Source organism: Acyrthosiphon pisum, chromosome A1 (genome assembly GCF_005508785.2).
Source record: "Acyrthosiphon pisum isolate AL4f chromosome A1, pea_aphid_22Mar2018_4r6ur, whole genome shotgun sequence".
Classification (NCBI taxonomy): Eukaryota; Metazoa; Arthropoda; class Insecta; order Hemiptera; family Aphididae; genus Acyrthosiphon; species Acyrthosiphon pisum.
In genome coordinates, this window is record NC_042494.1 from 76,423,025 (window position 1) to 76,442,610 (window position 19,586).

At 31.3% G+C, this 19,586-nt stretch overlaps 1 protein-coding gene across 1 annotated transcript in view; it reads left to right on the top strand.

Annotated features, from left to right (window-relative positions):
- Nucleotides 1-19,586, top strand: part of LOC100169574 (glutaredoxin domain-containing cysteine-rich protein CG12206) — a 39,945-nt gene that overhangs the window by 15,816 nt on the left and 4,543 nt on the right. The window contains exons 3-4 of the mRNA XM_001946851.5: nt 16,331-16,564; nt 18,417-18,482. Of these exons, the coding sequence (XP_001946886.2) occupies nt 16,331-16,564; nt 18,417-18,482 (300 nt within the window). The remainder of the gene's footprint in view (nt 1-16,330; nt 16,565-18,416; nt 18,483-19,586) is intronic.

The following is a 19,586-nucleotide window of genomic DNA, read 5'->3' on the forward strand; positions in this document are numbered from 1 at the left end:
TTAATTTGGAATTTATTGTTGATACCTATTATAGGTCAATTTTTTTTTATTACTATAGATAAGTATACCTATAATATGTATGTCTAATAACTAGACTGACAAACCGTCTCCGCTCAGAATCGTTTTTCTTATACAGTGATATTATATCATTGAATTCAAATTTAATACTATCCATTATACAGTGACCCACTTGTAACCTACTGTACAGCAGAGCGACATCCACTTACCCACCTTATTTTTATTTATATGATTAAACAAACAAACCATGTTTTGATGGGTGACACTTATTTATTTATTATTATTATTATTATTAATAATAACGATACTATTTATTAGAAGCTCAATCATTTTTCATTAACAACCCAACCCTGGTCCGGTTCGTTACCTATTAATTCTTCAAGACCCTGCCCTGCCCAATAAAGGTATTTTTCAAGACCTTGGGTTTTAGTCTGCGTATAGAAATATTAAAGAGCCTGATTTTTTTAATATACCTACCATAATTCTAAAAAACTCGAACCTGCAGTTTTATTGAAAAAAATCTCAGTCCGACTCGGTCACGTGTTACATATATCGACGTATAAAATAAGTCCGGTTCGGCCGAGGTTTGCTTAAACTTTAAAAGATCCGGTCCATACGGTTTATTCTTTCCATTGTTGTTGAGTTGATTCCACAGGCGCAAATTGGGGGGGGCTTGGTGGTGTTAATCCCCCTAAACTTAGGTGTAGCTCCCCCAAAAAATCTAGGACATACAATTTTAATATACTATATTGCAATGGTCTGCTTGCCTTTAATATATTCAGCCCCCCCCCCCCCAAGCCAAAAGATGAAATTGCACCTATTGTTGATTCCCGAGACTTACTTTAGGTATTAGTTGATTCCCGGACTATTAAGGGGTATGTACTAGTTGATTCTCCTATTGTTGTATATCGCTTTATCAGTAATATGATAAATGTAGGTATATGAGTAAATTATGACAATAATATATTAATATGTTCGACAAACACTTCAGCTTATTAGCGTTACCCAAAACACACCACGAGGAGGTTGACTGAGAATTTTCTCAACTATTTTCTTTTTTTTTAGTTTTTTCCATATTTTGAAAATCATCATGGAATATCATACAACTTTTTATTTTGAATATTTTTGGTATTTATCGCCATAGTTTGTTAAAAAGTAAGTCAAGGTAAAAAATAATGTAGGGAATTGCATTTTAGTTGGCACAAGGTAAAAATTTGAAATACATTGTTTTTAAAAACTAATATCTTCATCAGTATACTTGTTCATCACTTCTCTCATAAAACCTATTTTTCTCAGTCTTTCTTGAATTAAAATATCTGTTATTTTCGTTAATGGTATATTATATTGATATACAACAATAATAAGGGAATCAACTCGTACATACCTCTTAATAGCCACGGAATCAATTCAACGGTATCGGTGCAGGTAAACAAGTACTTGGGAATCAACTCATACGCAGCCATTTTTTCGACGTCCGCTTCCCCGAAGAATCCTCAAACGAGTGCGAAAATCGCCAGGAAATTTTTTCCCCGCAGTGGACAGGACTACATTACTACAAAATGGATATCCATGGGTTCTCAACGCAAAAACCTGCAATATCACGTCATTGTACGATTTGGAAACAAAAATACTATAGGTAGGTAGGTACTAAGTGCTGCTAAGTGTACACCTACCGGCTACCCGTGGCCCGTACATACCCGCCTGTGACGTGCTGCAAAGTGAGAGTGAAAAATATAATTTCATACGTCTCTCGGCAAAGTACTTATCATAAATCATAAAAAATAAATACAGGCGGTGGTCCAATTGCAACGGTGTCACGGTTCCACAAAACGTTCCGTCAGCGCGTGTGTTCATATTTTTTAGTCATTGGATTAGTAGGTAGGTATGTGACACGGTTTCGTCGTGCAGAGTGTGCTCCGTTTGTTCCGCCAGGACGGCGTGCGTCCTACTACACGATGCGTCTGCGCCTCACGAGGGACATATAATAATAATAATAATAATTAATGATAATAATAACTGCAGTAGGTATAATAATATTATTATCGTCACGCTGCATTCACGTCGGGCGTACAATGAAAATACGTGACAACCCAAAAACAGTTTCCGCCGATTATTATTTATTATGGTTATATTGCTATTTTTTTTTCCATTTTGATCTTTGATTTCGACGTTAACACGCACACGCCCGCGCCTGAGTGTATACTAATAATACAATACGCGTCTATAATATTACCCATATATATATATATATATATAATATATAATATGTAATATGTATATAATATTATAGTGTCTACGACCGCATAATGTATCATTTAATTTGTGTGTATGTGCACATATTGTATACATTATATAGTATATTATATTATAATATTATGTATCATATATTTATGTATTATTATTATACACATATAGGTACCTATATATTATAAAATTTAGAGTGTTGTTACTATATAGGTACGGTGCACGCGCGCGTTCTATAGTCGTGTAATCTATTTGGCGCGCCAAACTGAACGCTGTGCACGTCGATCAATCGAAAATATATCGTAACAATATCTCCGACCGTGATAATTCGAGCACTCGAAGGGTTGCATAATGATAAATAAACGCATATATATATATATATATAACGTCGGGTATATAATAATACGTATTATATTATTATATACAGTTGGGCGGCGTCAACGAAAAATTGTAACAATGGGACACGGAGCAATATGTCCGAAAGTTTCGCAACTGATCGCGCTATTTTTATTTAATATTTTATTCATTTTCGCCGTGTGGAAACCTGCAACCGCCCGCCGATGATGGTTGGAAAATCGGAAATCGGAAATAATTTCCACGGTGAAATGTAAAATAACCGTTATGACGTGATGTATGTACCGTGTGGTGGTGGTGGCCAATCTATAATAATCACTTTTCGAAATCGACACACGCGGTGTGTATACTGTGTATAGGACATTATAGTATAGGTACGTCGTTTTCTGAAAGATGCGGTCAAAAGGTAAAACGGTAAAACTCTATACTGCGGTCGAAGAGATATAAACAGCTAGTCAATAAATGATAACACAAAATCATTACAAACAAATACAAGTATATTATTATTATTTCAAATGCAGCTCGTTATACCCATACACGCATCTAGTTTCGACAAATAATAATTATATTATATACGTGAGTATACAGAACACAACACGGACGACTAAATTTCTCGTCACTTTTCAGTATAATAAAATATACGCTCTAATGACAAAAATAATTATTAAGTAAACAAGACACGCAAAAATAATACAGATCTAGTGCACCGTTTAAACGACGGACGTTTGAAAGTTTTCGGTTTCAGCGTGAAAATAAGAAAATCTCATTTAGTGCCAAGTGCGTCCAAGACGGCTCTATGTTCCAAGTTATCGTTTCAATCTCTCAGATATATACCTATATACCTCAATAAATACATTATCATATATTATTATTCAGAACGTATATGTTTCCAATATATATATGATTAATATTCTGCAAGCATACCAGTATTTTAATAATTGAACAAATACTATACGCTAACTAAATTTATTATTTACCGATTACCATATTATATAGTACATCACATGTGGAATGTAGGTATATATAGTGGACTACGAGCATGGGCGTATATCAGTATTGGATTAGGTATGGCTAAATTACTGAACCACGCACCTATACGACAAAGTCAAAACATCTCGTAAACATCAAAACATGGTTCAGTTAAAAGTTTAAGTAAAATATCTATGAATTACAAAGTGTTGTACAAAGCACTAACGTATTTATTAGTTAGTTTTTATTACAATAGGTATAATAATGAAATGTAAAAAGAAAAATAAAGTTGTGGTGGAACTCTACAACATTTAAAATCTTGATGATCAAATAAACTACTACCCCGACTCTATATTATAGACCCTTTAATTCATATTAGTTCCAAGTCAACAATCCAGTATAGAGTGTAAATATAGCCATATAGGTACTATACATAATAATACAAGTATACGATAAATAATTATTTTATCACGACCAAATCAATCCTTGAGTGATTTCCCTTACAATATGTACATCTATATATTTCGATATTTATATATGACAATATACCTTATTGTGTGTACACATAATAATATTATATTGTTATTTATATTATTTTGACAATGTCATAAAGGTATAATAGAATACAATAATACATAGGTTCATAATATATGGCAGGTGCTTACGACAGTAAGTGACAAAAAAATCAAAAAATCATCGTTTTGAGAATAAAACTAATATAAACTTATAAGGCGCGTTAGAGTATAACCCAAATACGTCGTATAGCAATAACGATTACAGACTACACCGTACCTGCACCTTACGACTTTTTCGTGAAAGTCCATCATAATCATACACTCGTCAAGTGCCGTGGCGCTCGTCTCTCGTTCTCGTGCAAACAAGCCGCCTTATTGTCGACTACACAATACCTGATGTAGGTGTACCTATACATATATATTATAATACGTACACACTTGTCGAAGTGATTATATTTTTTCAATATGCGCGTATGTATAATGTACGGTAGGTATACATTACATCTCCTCGTCGTCGATTCGGAACGTGAGAGATTAATATATAAACATTGTTGGTGGTGTTCCGCCGTCTGTTATTTATATATTATATATTATCATATTTGGATATGTATATGACGTGATATGTGTGCGTGTATTTATAGATAAATTATACGTGTGTGTGTGTGTGTGTCTGTATGAGCCTATCAAAACTCTATGGGTAAGCTTTCACTCGTTGGCCGATGACCTGTCGACCCAATATATCCCAACTATCGAAATGTCCGATTTGGCGTAAATTAATTCGTATCGAAACGTTAATTCGACACACTAATTATTTTATAATATTGGTCGTTTGCAAACACGTATAATACTTAAGTACCAGCTGTAAATACAAATACGCACAAAAATTCGTGTTCCGATTCAATGAAACGAATAGGTAGGTACCTCCTAAATATACAATTTATTATTATTTATTATTATGCACATTGAGCGTATGCGATTTTTTTGTTCCAAGACAATATTTGGCCGCAACAATATTTCTAATGTAAATTATATGGGCATATATATATATATTTTTTTTTTAAACTGGAGAAGAAAAAATAAATATATTGCCTTGCGTAATTTTATTGTAGGCGTGACTTCAGTGTTTTTGCGAAAAAATTGTCTATTCATTGTTGCATGATGAATATCATTATTGATTATAATATATTACGTGTGCATAATGATAGACAGAAATTTTCATTAAAAATGTCAATGAAAAACGTACGATTTACCTACCGTGTCATTTAATTCGACCGATTCGATCGCGTCACATTTACCTACAACGACGAGGTAATAATGATATACCTAATATACAATATTATATTTTGTATAATATGACGTAGGTGGTAGGTATATATAAAAACTGTAAAAAGTCTTAAACTGTATTTTGTCGTCGTTTTCTTTTAGTTCCGATGACGACGACGTTCTCGATGATCATCATCTACATCTGCATGCGCTCTGCGTTGACATTAATCGACTCTTAGGTAGGTAGGTGCCCACTATACATATTATATAGACCATAATTATATATGACAGTGCGACACACACATAATAATATAACACAATTATAATATTATACCCTAGAGTCGGAAAATTAGCATACGAATTACTTGAACATCGAATAGATATGTGCATAACGTCAACTCATAATATTCGTATCATATTATATACGTCGCATAGGTAATACCTTTTGGAGGTCACCTGTGCTGGACAGATATATAGATGAACGCAGCCGTATCATAGTAGAACTGATTATATTGCAGTCCGACCGGCGACCGACACTATTAACTTTCCAATTAGAGATGCCTGATTGGACTAATATTATTGGCCTGTACATGTATATTCAGAACTTATAACGTTATGACAAGATGAGAATTTTTTTTACGCGCCATTCAGAAGGTAGAGAAGTACACGTGTTAGTACGAGTTTATTATAGGTACGTAGGAGGCACCTAGGTACCGGCTCATTATTCTTAAATATATATCCGTAATAAACAGTTAAACTGTAAACCGACACGCTGATGGGAAGTAAAAATGATTACAACCGCGAATAGACTGCAGCGGATCGTATGATATAGACTATAATAATATATGATATTATTATAATAATATATAGAGTGAATGAAGCGAGAAAATCGAAAGGAAATAAAACGAAATAATTTTGGAATATCGAGTGTTTACAATAATAATACGTGTACGAAATCTTTCTCGTTGCCTTTTTATCGTAAAAATATTCAAATAATTAATTCAAAAACGTAGGTAGCTTTTTATTCGATTACCTATAAGGCTATAACTCATTCATCTCTCTGTGGATTATGCGTCATATTATATGCGAGAATATACGGTCTCTAAAGTCCAAACGCGAGCTAACATCTATTTACTCAGAAATGTATACACCAGTCTTCGAAAATGAAATTGTCTAAATTATTACGTCAACGTGAACACATTATAATTTATCGTGTGATTCCATACTACGCATTATTTTCTTCTATCGTTATAAAAAATAATAATGGTAATTCATATTATTAGGACATCTATCCTGTCCACTTTATTTTATTTAATAATAATATACCACTATAATAGACTCAATAATAATAATAATAATTGTTAATGAGTTATAAATGACCATATAATTGCATATTGCCAAAATGTGTATTAACTGTTATTGTTGAATTTATTTTATTTCTATAAATTATTTATTTAGTTCACTTGAAATACCCATTGTTCGATTTTTCACATGATTTTTTTCATTTTATGAAAATATTTTTCTAATATAATGTTTATCTTAAAGTATTCGTCTGAAAATTGTTTTATTCGTCTGTAGTATTACAACTCGTTCTGCTATTTAACTTTAAATAAATGGCAGCATTTTATAACATCCGGAAACTCCGTAATCTACCTCAAGTATAATATGAATCGATAAATAACATAATATTTTGGATTAATAGTTAAATTAAAATGTAGGTGTTACATACAATAATAACGTTATTTTTAACAATCGTTATCTGAAAAAAAATACATTAAACATAAACTAGATATATAATTCAATAAATTCATCTTATCTTCAAGATCAATGGTTTTTTTTTTTATGTATTGGAAGTCCAATGATTTTATTCCAAACAACCTTTTCGTTTCAAAAATAGCCTTTTGGATGTTAACGGTTATATCGACCTAAAAACCAACGATTACGTATAGGTATATAATGTATATCACCCCAGTTTGTGGATGACAATTTATGAGGAACGTTTTTGATTTGTAAATGAGTCTCTTTGTAGTGACTCTAAGAACACATATGTATTGACCACTAAGTATAATATATTAACGATTGCGTGATTAGTACATCCATAGGCGCAAATAGGGGGGGGGGCTTTAGGGGCTAATCCCCCCCAAAAATGTCCATAGCCCTCCCAAACATTTCCTACATTTTGTTTTAAGCTTATTCAATATTACCTGAGTAAGGCTTTAGCCCCCCCCCCCAAATCTCAAACGCTATTTGCGCCTATGAGTACATCACGTACCTACTTATGCATAAATTATTATTATTATTATTTTTAGTACTAGTAGAAGTATTAGTAGCAAAAGTAGTGCCTATTTCCGCGTGTCCCATATATTATTACACTTTTACTCTGCAAATATAACAACATATTATAATTTATTCTCATTTCCGTTATATATTCAATATGCTTGTATGCCTAAATAATTATACACTTATGCAATACAATATATATATAAACGTGTGTGAATATCGTTCCAAATTTGCAGCTCTTGTATATACTGCAACTGCTGTTATAATCAAACACGTAGGTATGTAATTAAAATCCCGAACAATAGCGTATCACTATTCTTTGGAACCGGCGGCGAGGTTTTACAATATATTTTGTGTGTAAACGAGGAATATTAGCCACGTATTACCCTACCTATCATGTCGCCTCGGAGGTGCGGGGTTACCATTCTTGTGTACCAGACCTACATAGTACAAAATATAATAATTATTGTTTGCGGACTACATTTCGCGTTCCCATATGGATTTTACGCCTTTTTATTGTTTTGTTTTCACGTAGGTACAAAACCAGAGTAACCAGACATAAGCCGTCATTGAGTTGTCAAACGTATAATACAAACGGCCGCGGTGTATATCTATTGTACATAGGAAATAAGAAATAATAATATTATTATAATAAACTGCGCAGATAGGTACGCGTTGTACGTTTGCATTGAGAGACGTGTAACCTATAGACATGCAAAAAACGACGGTCGAAAACGAATGAAAAACCCGGAGAAGTCGTTCTGCTGTATAGTTAGTAAGAATCGAGTAGGTATCCCTCGCCATAGTGTATAGGTCACTGCGTCGTATGTAATAGATGTGTTGAATTTTAATTAAATAATTGTAAAACATTGTACCTATAATCGAAAAACGAATCTGTGTGGAAACGTTTTGTCAGCCTATATTTCTGAGAATATTTTATTAAATGATTTTTTATTTCTACTAGTTTTACTTCTATTGGTTGAACTAATTTTTGCCAAAAACATACCACATATTATTATAGCCGGCTGTTATTAACTTAGAAGTCAGTACCAATGTACCGTAGAACGGTGTGAATAGGTTCATGGTACCTACCTATAATAATTGTACCTATATAAATAGCTTACAATTAACCTAAATAATATTTGAAAATGTTTAAACATAAGGAGTAGTAGAATGTTTCAAGTTTCTGTGACTAATATTTTATGAATAACATCAAAATAACAAAAATCTTTTGAAATAAATCGTTGTTATATATTATTCGTTTGAATATTCAATGTCGTCAAATTTTGAACTTCAAACGCTCATAAAAAATTAACATGATTTCACGCTAACTTTTTTTAATTCAAACAAGAACAACATATGCGACGAACCTTGAATTAAATTTTCAAGGTTTTTGACCGGGCAAAAACATTTTTATTATTATTAATGAAAAAAAAAAACTAAAAAAAGAACCAAAATATTTTGAAAATTATACCATGTCTGAAAAATCCTATCGGAAATGTCGGTTACAAATGGTTAAAATAAAGTGGAATTGATTCCAAGTTAAATTTTTATTAAGGGTGCCAGGTCGACTCACCGACTAAAAGGTAATGACAGACCCAATTCAGAAAAAAACATACACTGCACATCATTGTTACACCAATACGGCAATATGTACAATGTGCTCAAAATTTAACACTGATATTAGCACGTTATAAACAATACATTTCAGGACGTTTAAGTATAATATAATGAACATGAGATTTCTTAATATTTTAACAACTTATAAAGGTAGTAAAAAAAAAAAATTACACTGCACTATGAACTTATAAAATATCAAAAAAGAGAAATAAAATATTACACCTATTTGTAGTGTTTGTATGTTGTACCTATCTATATCGGCTATATATCGTTTCTGGAAGTCATACGTCAATTTTATCACAGTGTAATATCATATTATATATTATTATTATATTCTTATGAACTCGTATAATATGTTATATACTACGGAACGTGTCAAATAAAATAGGTATATGTATAGTATAGAGTTGATAAAGCTAGTCAAGATTTATTTTATAGTGTTGTTATATAAAAACTATGTTATTATACAAAACATTTTGTAGTTACAAAAAATGCAAAATTCATTTTATAATACCTAGCTATTACATCATATTATAATAATATAAATATGTATACTTGAGTGCATAACCATTTATGTGATGTGTTCTGGATATTGTATTTTATGTAATATAAGTAGGTACCTCTACTGAGTTTATATCTACATATTTATACTATATTATGTTTGTATTAGAATAAAATTGTTTAAATATAATTGTTCAACAAACTTAGGTAACATAGGGATTCGTATTTAAATTGGTTAGAAAAAAATCTTACAATACTACACAAAATTTCGATTCACACAACTCGTAACATAATTGAGTTGGGTAGTAGAGAAATTCGTTTACAATTCAATGCGTGAGAAATGTTTACAATTAAAAAAGACAAATTTATGAAGGTGTCTGTGAAGTTTTCTTCCTGTAAAAAAAGCACAGACAGTCCATGTCAAATAATTACAAAAACCAATTTAAAAATGTCGTGAAACAATAAAAAAAACACATTAGGTACTTCACACGTATTATGATACATTATATCGAAATGAATAGTTTTTTCATACTCGTGGTGAATTATGCCAAATACGTATCGGAACTAGTGAAATGGATGAGTTTTTTTTCAAACCACGGTGCGGAAATTCGTCATGGAAATGACGTAATTATTAATTAAAATACACATTTTTTTCTATTTAGCTCAAAGAGTTACATATTGGTGGATTACGATATTGTTTTATTTAACATTCGATTATAAAAAAAAAACCTAGCACAATTTATTTGTCCTAAATATTTATTTTTTACTGAACCTCCAGAGTGGAAACGTGATCTACAATAATGTCATGTGCTAATAATTCATAATAATTTATTATGGCGCTGTAAGACAATAAAATGTTATGACATTTTATCTCATTCGATAGACTACGTTCTATATATTTATATTGTAATATTATGTGGGAGAGATGATGTATATATGTGTTTATACAAGGTGATTCACCAAGCGTGCTCATCCCTCTTTTTTCTTCAATAATGCTGCAATTAAAAATCTGATTTTAGTGATTTTTAAAAATATTTAAAGCCCATTTTTCGAATTGTTGCGATTTTTTGCCCTACTTATAGGTAGTGTCCTGTGGGGGTACAAACTTTTAATTCTCAAATTAGAACCCCTCTTTTCTACTACAAATTATTTAGTAGATTATTTTTCTGAACATTTTGACGTATCAAAGTCAATATTCAAAAGAGTAGTTTTTGAGTTAACTATTTAATTTTGTGTGCTAAGGATGAATTTTTTAAAGATTTTCTGGCAATAGTGAGTTGACCTTTTTTTCAATACTACAATTTTCCATACGTCTATAATAAGTGTTAATAAGTCAAAACTATATAATATAATAAACAAAGCGCACTGTTCAAACGTCGAGCGCGTATAAATGCGAACACGCAGGTAGGTAGAAATGAAAAAAAATCTCTTAACAAATTACGCTATTTACGTACGTCCATAATATTATTATATGCATACATAAGCTATTATTGCGTACTTACGGCTGCAGTTGAAACGAAAAAAATAAACCGACGATGCGAGGAGAGAAAAAAACCGTTTAACTTTTCCAAAACCGATTGAACGCGACTCGACTTGTTTTTAAACCGTCCATTGTACCGTATAACATATCGTGTTATTACAATAATATATGTTATAGCTTATAATATACGTCGTACGAGCACTATAGGTATTATAGAGGTACACGAGGATAAAAGACTGCTGCGGAGCTCAGCGTGTTGCGCGTTTTTTTTCTCCGCCGCGAGAAACGCGCCCGGCGACCCGGGTTTTCTATACAATATAATATATTTTATTATGATATAAAACAATAACAATATAATACATTTATCATACACAAATCGACAACAATTAACACGGTACCTACTCATAGCATAACGCGTATTGATGTTCGCCGCACACGGTTATTTAAATGCCGTCGGGCTATTGGAAATTCGCCGGGACCACGAATGTCGTATAATAGATAGGTGCCTACATAGCTTTTACTATGTTATTATTATTTCCTATCTTTATAATTACTACCATACAGGGTGAATCGCCAATTATGTTCGCCCTTTTTTTCTTCAACAACACAGTTATAAAAAAAATCTGTTTTTTGAAATTCTTTTTATGTAATTACTATGAAGCCCGTATTTTCAAATCCATGTTTTATCTCGGTACTACCTACCCACCCTCTTACTTAATAAGTGCCCTGCATAGATACAAACTACTGTTTTTCAAATGAGGACCGTCATTTTCTATTATGAATATTTAGCAGATAATTTTTATGTAAATGTTAAATGTTGACGTATCAAAATCAAAATTCGAAAGAATACTTTTTGAATTATTTGACTAGTATGTGTAGTAAGGATAATTACTATAGGTCCATGGTAATATACTTGGAAGTATGGTGATTTGAACATTCTAGTTTAATATAATATTAATTTATAGTGGGATCAACGTATAACATTAATTATTGAATTAACTGCATATTTCAACCATTTTCAATTATTCATAAAATCGTCTAAATCTATTTAGTACTTGTAACTATGTTCAAAGATTGTCCCTACATATTAACCTTAAAATACGGTCGATGGATAACCATTTAATTGGTCAGAGGAACCAATTATTTAATTTTTTCTATAATAATACCATGCATATATTATAGGTACGACGCATGCATTTCATACAAAGTAATATTATTGTTGTTTCAATCGCCTTTCCTTCTCGAACTGCTGCAATCGATCGTAAAGCTCATTGTTTATTTTTTAAACGCCATCCTACGCGGGTCGTATTTTAAAAAGTCTTGATAAGTTTTGACTTCCGGCAACGTGAGTGCCGATTTAACTTCGACCGAATATTCATATAATATTAATGTTGAAACGATTCGTGCGGTTTTCGTCTCGTTGTTGTGGAGGATATTATATTATAATAATACGGTCGTCGCGTACTTTAAAAACAGGCGAATCGTGACAATATACCTATTATAACATTATTGTTTTGATGGAACCCTGCTTTGTCAGTGTCTGATAAGTACCTACCTATTATGGATTTCAATCAAACTAAAAACTAGTAATTTATATTAATCCATCAAAATTAATCATAATTTGTAAAAATTATTCAAATATAATAAATACTAGATTCAATATTACCAATGAACATTTATTTTGTATTTTTGTAAACCCAGTTTTAAGTAGGTACCAACTATTGCCCTTAATATTGACTAAGAAACTACTCGTTCGAGTTTTGATTTGGGTTCATCAATTTTGAAAAATATTTTTATTTTAATAACAGAAGTTTGTGTCACCATAGGATATTCTTTAAGTAGTACAAAAAAATCTCAAGAATTTGAAAATATTTTCCTTTAGTTTGTGAGGTTAGGTTCGAAAAATCAAAATTTGAATAAATTAATTATTAAAGATATAGGAAAAATATGAATATAACAAATTGTGTACCTATATTATAATATGTATTGGTCTGTATATCCGAAAATAATATATTAAATTATAAATGACACGCGGAGCTTTGTTGCTCTGTAGCATGTATATATGGCATATTTATTATATAATATGGTGTCGATCACCTCGGTCTTTGTATATCACTTGTTTTCCTAATTTGTAATTTAGAAAATGCATTTTGGAAAATTTATATAATCTTAGGTCTAAATCCTCATTATTTAACTCGAAATAAAAATGTTATTCTCGTGTTACTTAAAAATGTTATTTATGACTAAATTATGCATTATTTATATCGCTATTTTTATAAGTTATATTATTATAAATTTCATTAAGTAGGTATTCAGATAGTTAATAGTTATCTAACCATCTAAGTACAGAATGGATGCGGGTAGAGAATATGTACGAGGAAAAAAGTAGTGTGAGTGAGAGCACGCTATATTATGAATTATGATATTATACCTACTCGATAGTAATATACTAATATCCAAGGAAAAATAATACAGTCAAAGAAAATTCGAAGAAAAGTATGTAGAAAAAATAGAAAAATATACTCAAAACCAAAACTGAAAACATCCATCTTATTTTTTTATTTTTTGTGAATATATTCTCTTCCCTCTCCTCAAACTAGTAAAATAGGTGTCCGCAAACTTCTACCTACTTAGACACCAACTCGTAATTCTTTAACTCTTCAAAATGCTTAAATACCTTTCCAAAGTTCTTCACGGCTGAGTTAGGTACCTCTATTCATAAGTTTTTAAGTCTTTTTTTCCTAGTTACAATGCAATGTACATTGCATCCGTATGTCATGATATACAAGACAAAATGATGCTGGCATATTACTATAATTTATACGTTGATGCAGGAGACACGGATAGGAAGATGAGAGTGCGTACGTATTGTAATAAATATTATTATTATTACTATTATTGTTATGTTCGATCGGTCGCGAGGAATGCAAAACGATGTTACAAAACGAAAGATCGCGGGCGCGTGCGCTCGTGTGCGAACAGAAATCTTCGCGTATACCTGTATCTGCTCTCGCGATCGGGTCAATGATACCCAACGTTAAAAAAATAATAAGAAGGAAACACACTCTCACACACATGCACACACATACTACACACAAATGCATAGTACACATTATGAGGTGTATATAATATATAAATATAAAAAGGAGCGGTCTTCTCCTCGCTCACACACATATTATACATCGGGTACGCAGCCTCCGGGCGCGAATCGCCTTCCATTTTATCCAGACCGCCGCCGATGTTGCCGCCATTATATTATTATTATTTATTTATTATCATTATTATTATTATTACTACTATATATATATATATAAATTCGTATTTATATGTAAAGGTATACACACACACACACACTCGCGAGTATATTTTAATTGCGAAACGGGTCATTCAATCTACGTCCTTGTCGGTCGATTCTCCCCGCCAACTTTTTATCTCATCTTTCTTTTCATACCCGTTGTCGTCTAACGCGTCATGCCCGCTCGCCCGAATCTCCTTGTGGAGGTCGATCGGCCATCGATGTATTATGCATATTATAATATGGGTAAATTTATAATACATAGTTAATATAATCAGCGTCTATTCGATATATATATATTATTATATTGTACATAATATTATGGTATGCGCACACGCACATTCTGATAAATATATAAATAAATAATATGTATATAGATATATAGTTAGGAATGTTCTCGTGATCATAATATTATAATTTATAATTAATGAAAACGAAGTAGTCGGTATCCATGACCGCACTGGAGTAAATACGGATTTCTAGTAATATTATAAAATATTAATCATTATAAGGTCAGAGCTTTTGGTCTTGTGCATACTTTTCATCTCAATTCGTACATATGTTATGATTCAGGCGCCTGCGTATATTTTTGGTCATTATCTACGCCTAGTGCACCTATAAGTTTTTTGCGCAAAACAAATATTTGTATTCGTTTTTTCACTAACAAATACACTGCACATAATGTTATTATATTTTTAATTACGCAACAGTCGTAACACCCTAAACAAGTCCTACTACGTTTTTTCGAACAAGCTATAAGACATATTTAAATTAGCTGGTAGTTAAAGGTATCGATAATAAGAGCTATATTACGTTTATATTTCAGAGAAATTAATACTTAAATCGTATATGCAGTGTATAACTTCTCGAATGATTTACGGTCGAATTTTTTCGACACGAACACGTTTCTATTAATATTTTTTTTAACATATATATATTATTAATAATTGTCGAAACGATCGCGTTTAATTTCGACTGCGCATTTACCGGCTGTCCGGAGGTTACCATTACATATTATTATATTATATCGAATATATAATATAATAAATATATTTATAATTGGCGAACACGACAATATTTACACTCGCGGTTTTTACCTCGCTTTTGGTAATTTAACCTCTCCGAAATGAACCCAATCCGACAAACATATATATATATATATATTATATTTAATACGGTAAACGGTTAAGCTCATGCACATGCCGGAACCTTCACCTTTCGCGCATTCCTTGACCTGAATACCGTAACGCGGGTACCTGCAGCAACCGACGTCGTGTCTTTTTAGACAACCGAATAAACAGTCGGATTTAAGTTGTATAGGAAAAAATTTAATAATGATAAACGTTTTCCATGATATTATTCTTGTATCGGATATTATTATACTATATACTTTCACCAGAAAAATCAAACAGAATACAGCTAACATATTATTATTATGTACAAAGTTACCCCCATGTATCTTTTCATACAGGCACAATGGGCGTCACTAAGGGGTACGAGGGTTACTTTTGCTACCCTTTTTGTACATTTTTTTTCGCGTTTGAAAAAATAAACGGGAGGCAAATTTTTGTAGTTAATATTTTTTTTGCTTTCCCAAAATGTTGACTCTATAGTGACGCAGGCACACATATGATAATATTATAATATACAAATCTGTACTATTATCCCCCACAAACGGTGATATATATGTACCATCACATAATGTGCCCGTAAAAATTTAAAATTAAATAATGTGTAGTTTCATACTCGATAGCGTTAATATATATGTTCAATCCGATTGTGTTGTTTCAGACGTGGCAAGAAAAAGAGGCCGGAAAAGTGGTGTTGTATACGACCACCATGGGTATAGTCAGGGACACGTACCAGCGGTGCCTCCAGGTCAGGCAAATACTGAGGACTCATCTGGTCAAGTACGTGGAAAGAGACGTCTTCATGAGCCGGGAAGTGCAGAAGGAAATCCGAGAACGTCTCGGCGGCGACTCCATTTCAGTGCCACAACTATTCGTCGAAGGGAATCTCATCGGAGTCAGTTTCCATTTTTACAATATTATTCTTACCAAATATCAATGTACCCATCTATACATTATGATATATATACGGGGTGATCCATTTAGCGTAAAACACTCTTGATTTCAAAAACAATTTCATTTTTGAAAATATTTCTTTTACGTAATTTTAAGTCGTTACGAGACCACAATTGTGAATGAAATAAAAATGAATAAAATGAAATAAAATGAATTAAAATAATTTTAAATTAATTAAATTTTGAAAAAAAAAATCATATTTTTACAATTTTTTTATCGTTATCTTTTAAGTTTTTTTATTCTTTTGAATGACAACCTACCTACATTTTTTATTTCATATTTCAAAACAGAATATCATTTGGAGCATTTTGATCTATAAAAATCAAATTTCGGACAAGTCGTTTATTACTTATAACTTATAAGTAATACGTGTTAAAACTTCTTAGTTTAGATGAGTAGAATATTATTATAGTGGAGAAACATTTTTCGGGGTAACCCTGTACCACACCACTCCGCTCATCAAAACTTTAATTACTTATAAGTTATAACGCATAAACTACAGTCTACACGCCCAAAATTCGATTTTTATACACTGAAGTATTCCAAAACATATTTCGCTTAGAAAATATAAAGAATTATAAATGCATGTTGTCATTAAAAAAGTTAATAATGATAAAAATAGTAATTTTTTTTAGAAAAATGTTGTTTATAACGACTTACAATTGTGTAAAAAAAAATTTATTCAAAAACGTCAAGAGTTATTGAAATAATGAGTGTCTTACGTTAAATAGTGCGGGAATTTTTGAACCGAACGGAAAACTTTACGTCACTGCAACCTCACGAGATTATGCGTGTACATATAATATAATAGATTAATATTATACATTGTCGTCGTTCTTTACAAAATCTAATAGGTACCTATTCGTATTTAATTGCACTAAAACGTCTAAAACGCATTAACACAGCGCAAGTGGTTACGAGCATAATATTATTATTTTTCGTATAACATTAATAACGTTTAATATTGTAACCTTTGTATAGATAAACTTGTTTTCCTTGATTTTTTTTTTGCGTAACGTGTTTCGTTTAAAATTTAAAACGAGATCGCTGGGCTTCGAAATTTAATTTCACGTATCGAAATTTAAGCCCACGATGTCTTCATAACAATAACTATAGGTTGATACATAATACACTAATAACTCACAGTCCACGTCATGATTGTACACGATTTTTAATTGAATTCCGTGTTCTGTTACAAGATAAACCACCGACGTGGTACGATGTACTTTCGTCTGAGACAACTTAAGCGTGTTTTGATGTTATTGTAATTTAAACTTTGCGAGAAAACCGCTTTTAGTTTCTTTTATTATCTTTTAGTGGCTGTGTGTAGGTACCTTTTTTGTAACTCTGTGTAAATCTTACAAACGACAAAATGCAAAGTAAATGTACGAATCAAAAATCAATCAATGCTATCTAATGTTGTATTAAATGTACGCGCGTCGATGGGATATAGGCTACTTTTAATTATTATTGTTTAATATCATACCTACTATATACGCTATTTAGCGTACTGCCAATTGTCATAACTTAAATTTATGTGTATATATAATATATGTATGTATATATATATATATATATATATATATATATATATATGGTAGGTATAGTTAGGAAAACTACGATCTAACGATGTTGTTAAAAGTTTACGACATTTGAATTTAATAATCGTGGTTGTCTTGTTCAAACTAACAATAATTTTAAAAAAAATATTACATATTAGCCATAAACAATAATTATAGCCATTGGTTAATGATAATGATTAACGATTGAACGACGTTTGACTTTGTTCTCAGGATGCAGAAGCCGTAGAAAGACTGAACGAATCTGGGGAACTCCGATCGATTTTAAAACCATTTAAGGTAAAGCTAAAAGATTTATGTTTCATTAATCCGTTTTCATATTCGGAACGTTCCTTCCGGTGCAGACAAGAATATCCTGTTGTCCGATGCCATCAAACACACACACACACACACACACACACACAGAACAAAATGCAACTTTCCTATTCCGGACTACTATATATACTCGATGGTTTTTTATTATGAAAAGATTCTCTCTGGCAGAGGTATCTCTCACTAGCTTCTCACTTCATTTCATCTCCACCTATCTATTACCATTTACCCATGCCATTGTTGTTCCATCATACTGCCGCCGGCCGACCAACAAAAAATAATATATATAATATGCATCTAATGCACTCGAATTTACACGTAGATTATGTAAATATTTCAAATTTGTACAATGCTTAATGTTTTCACTTTTCATAACCCAAGTCACGATGTTATCTAATATATGTAACACATAACAAAAAGGAACCATCGAACAAATACGGTTCAAAATGATTGATGTGCCGTGTATATTATATTAAGATTGAATCACGCTTTTGAATCGTTTGTAGTTTATAATCGCTCACCATCACCAGCAATCTATGTAAATCAATAAAACTAATAAATATTAATATTTATTTACATTAGTAACAAACTCTAAATATTATTTTGGAATTTTAATAGTTGCTGTAAAACTATTCACTAATAGGCTTAAAAAGTAATTATTTTTTTTGAAATCCCATGCTAATAAGTTGAATCTTTGACATATTAATCTCTAACAAATATGTTGACACACTATTTTGTCAGTTTTGTTTTTTTATTTTAATAATTATTATTATTTTTTGAAAACATTATTTTAAATGATGATTATATTATATTGTTTTTATTTTACAATAAACCGTTTTGATCGACAGATCCAATTTTGCATAAATAATAATAATATGAGGATTTTGCCGTTTTTTCTTCAATTAAATCTATATCACACTTTCTAATCCATTATGAGAGCAATTTTACGAAATAATTTAAAGTGTAGAACATAACAATACACGGTATTATGATACCTATAACCAATATAAATTATAAATAATTATAAAAAAGAAAATTTGTCCGTCCATTTTATAAATAGCTGCAGCGGGT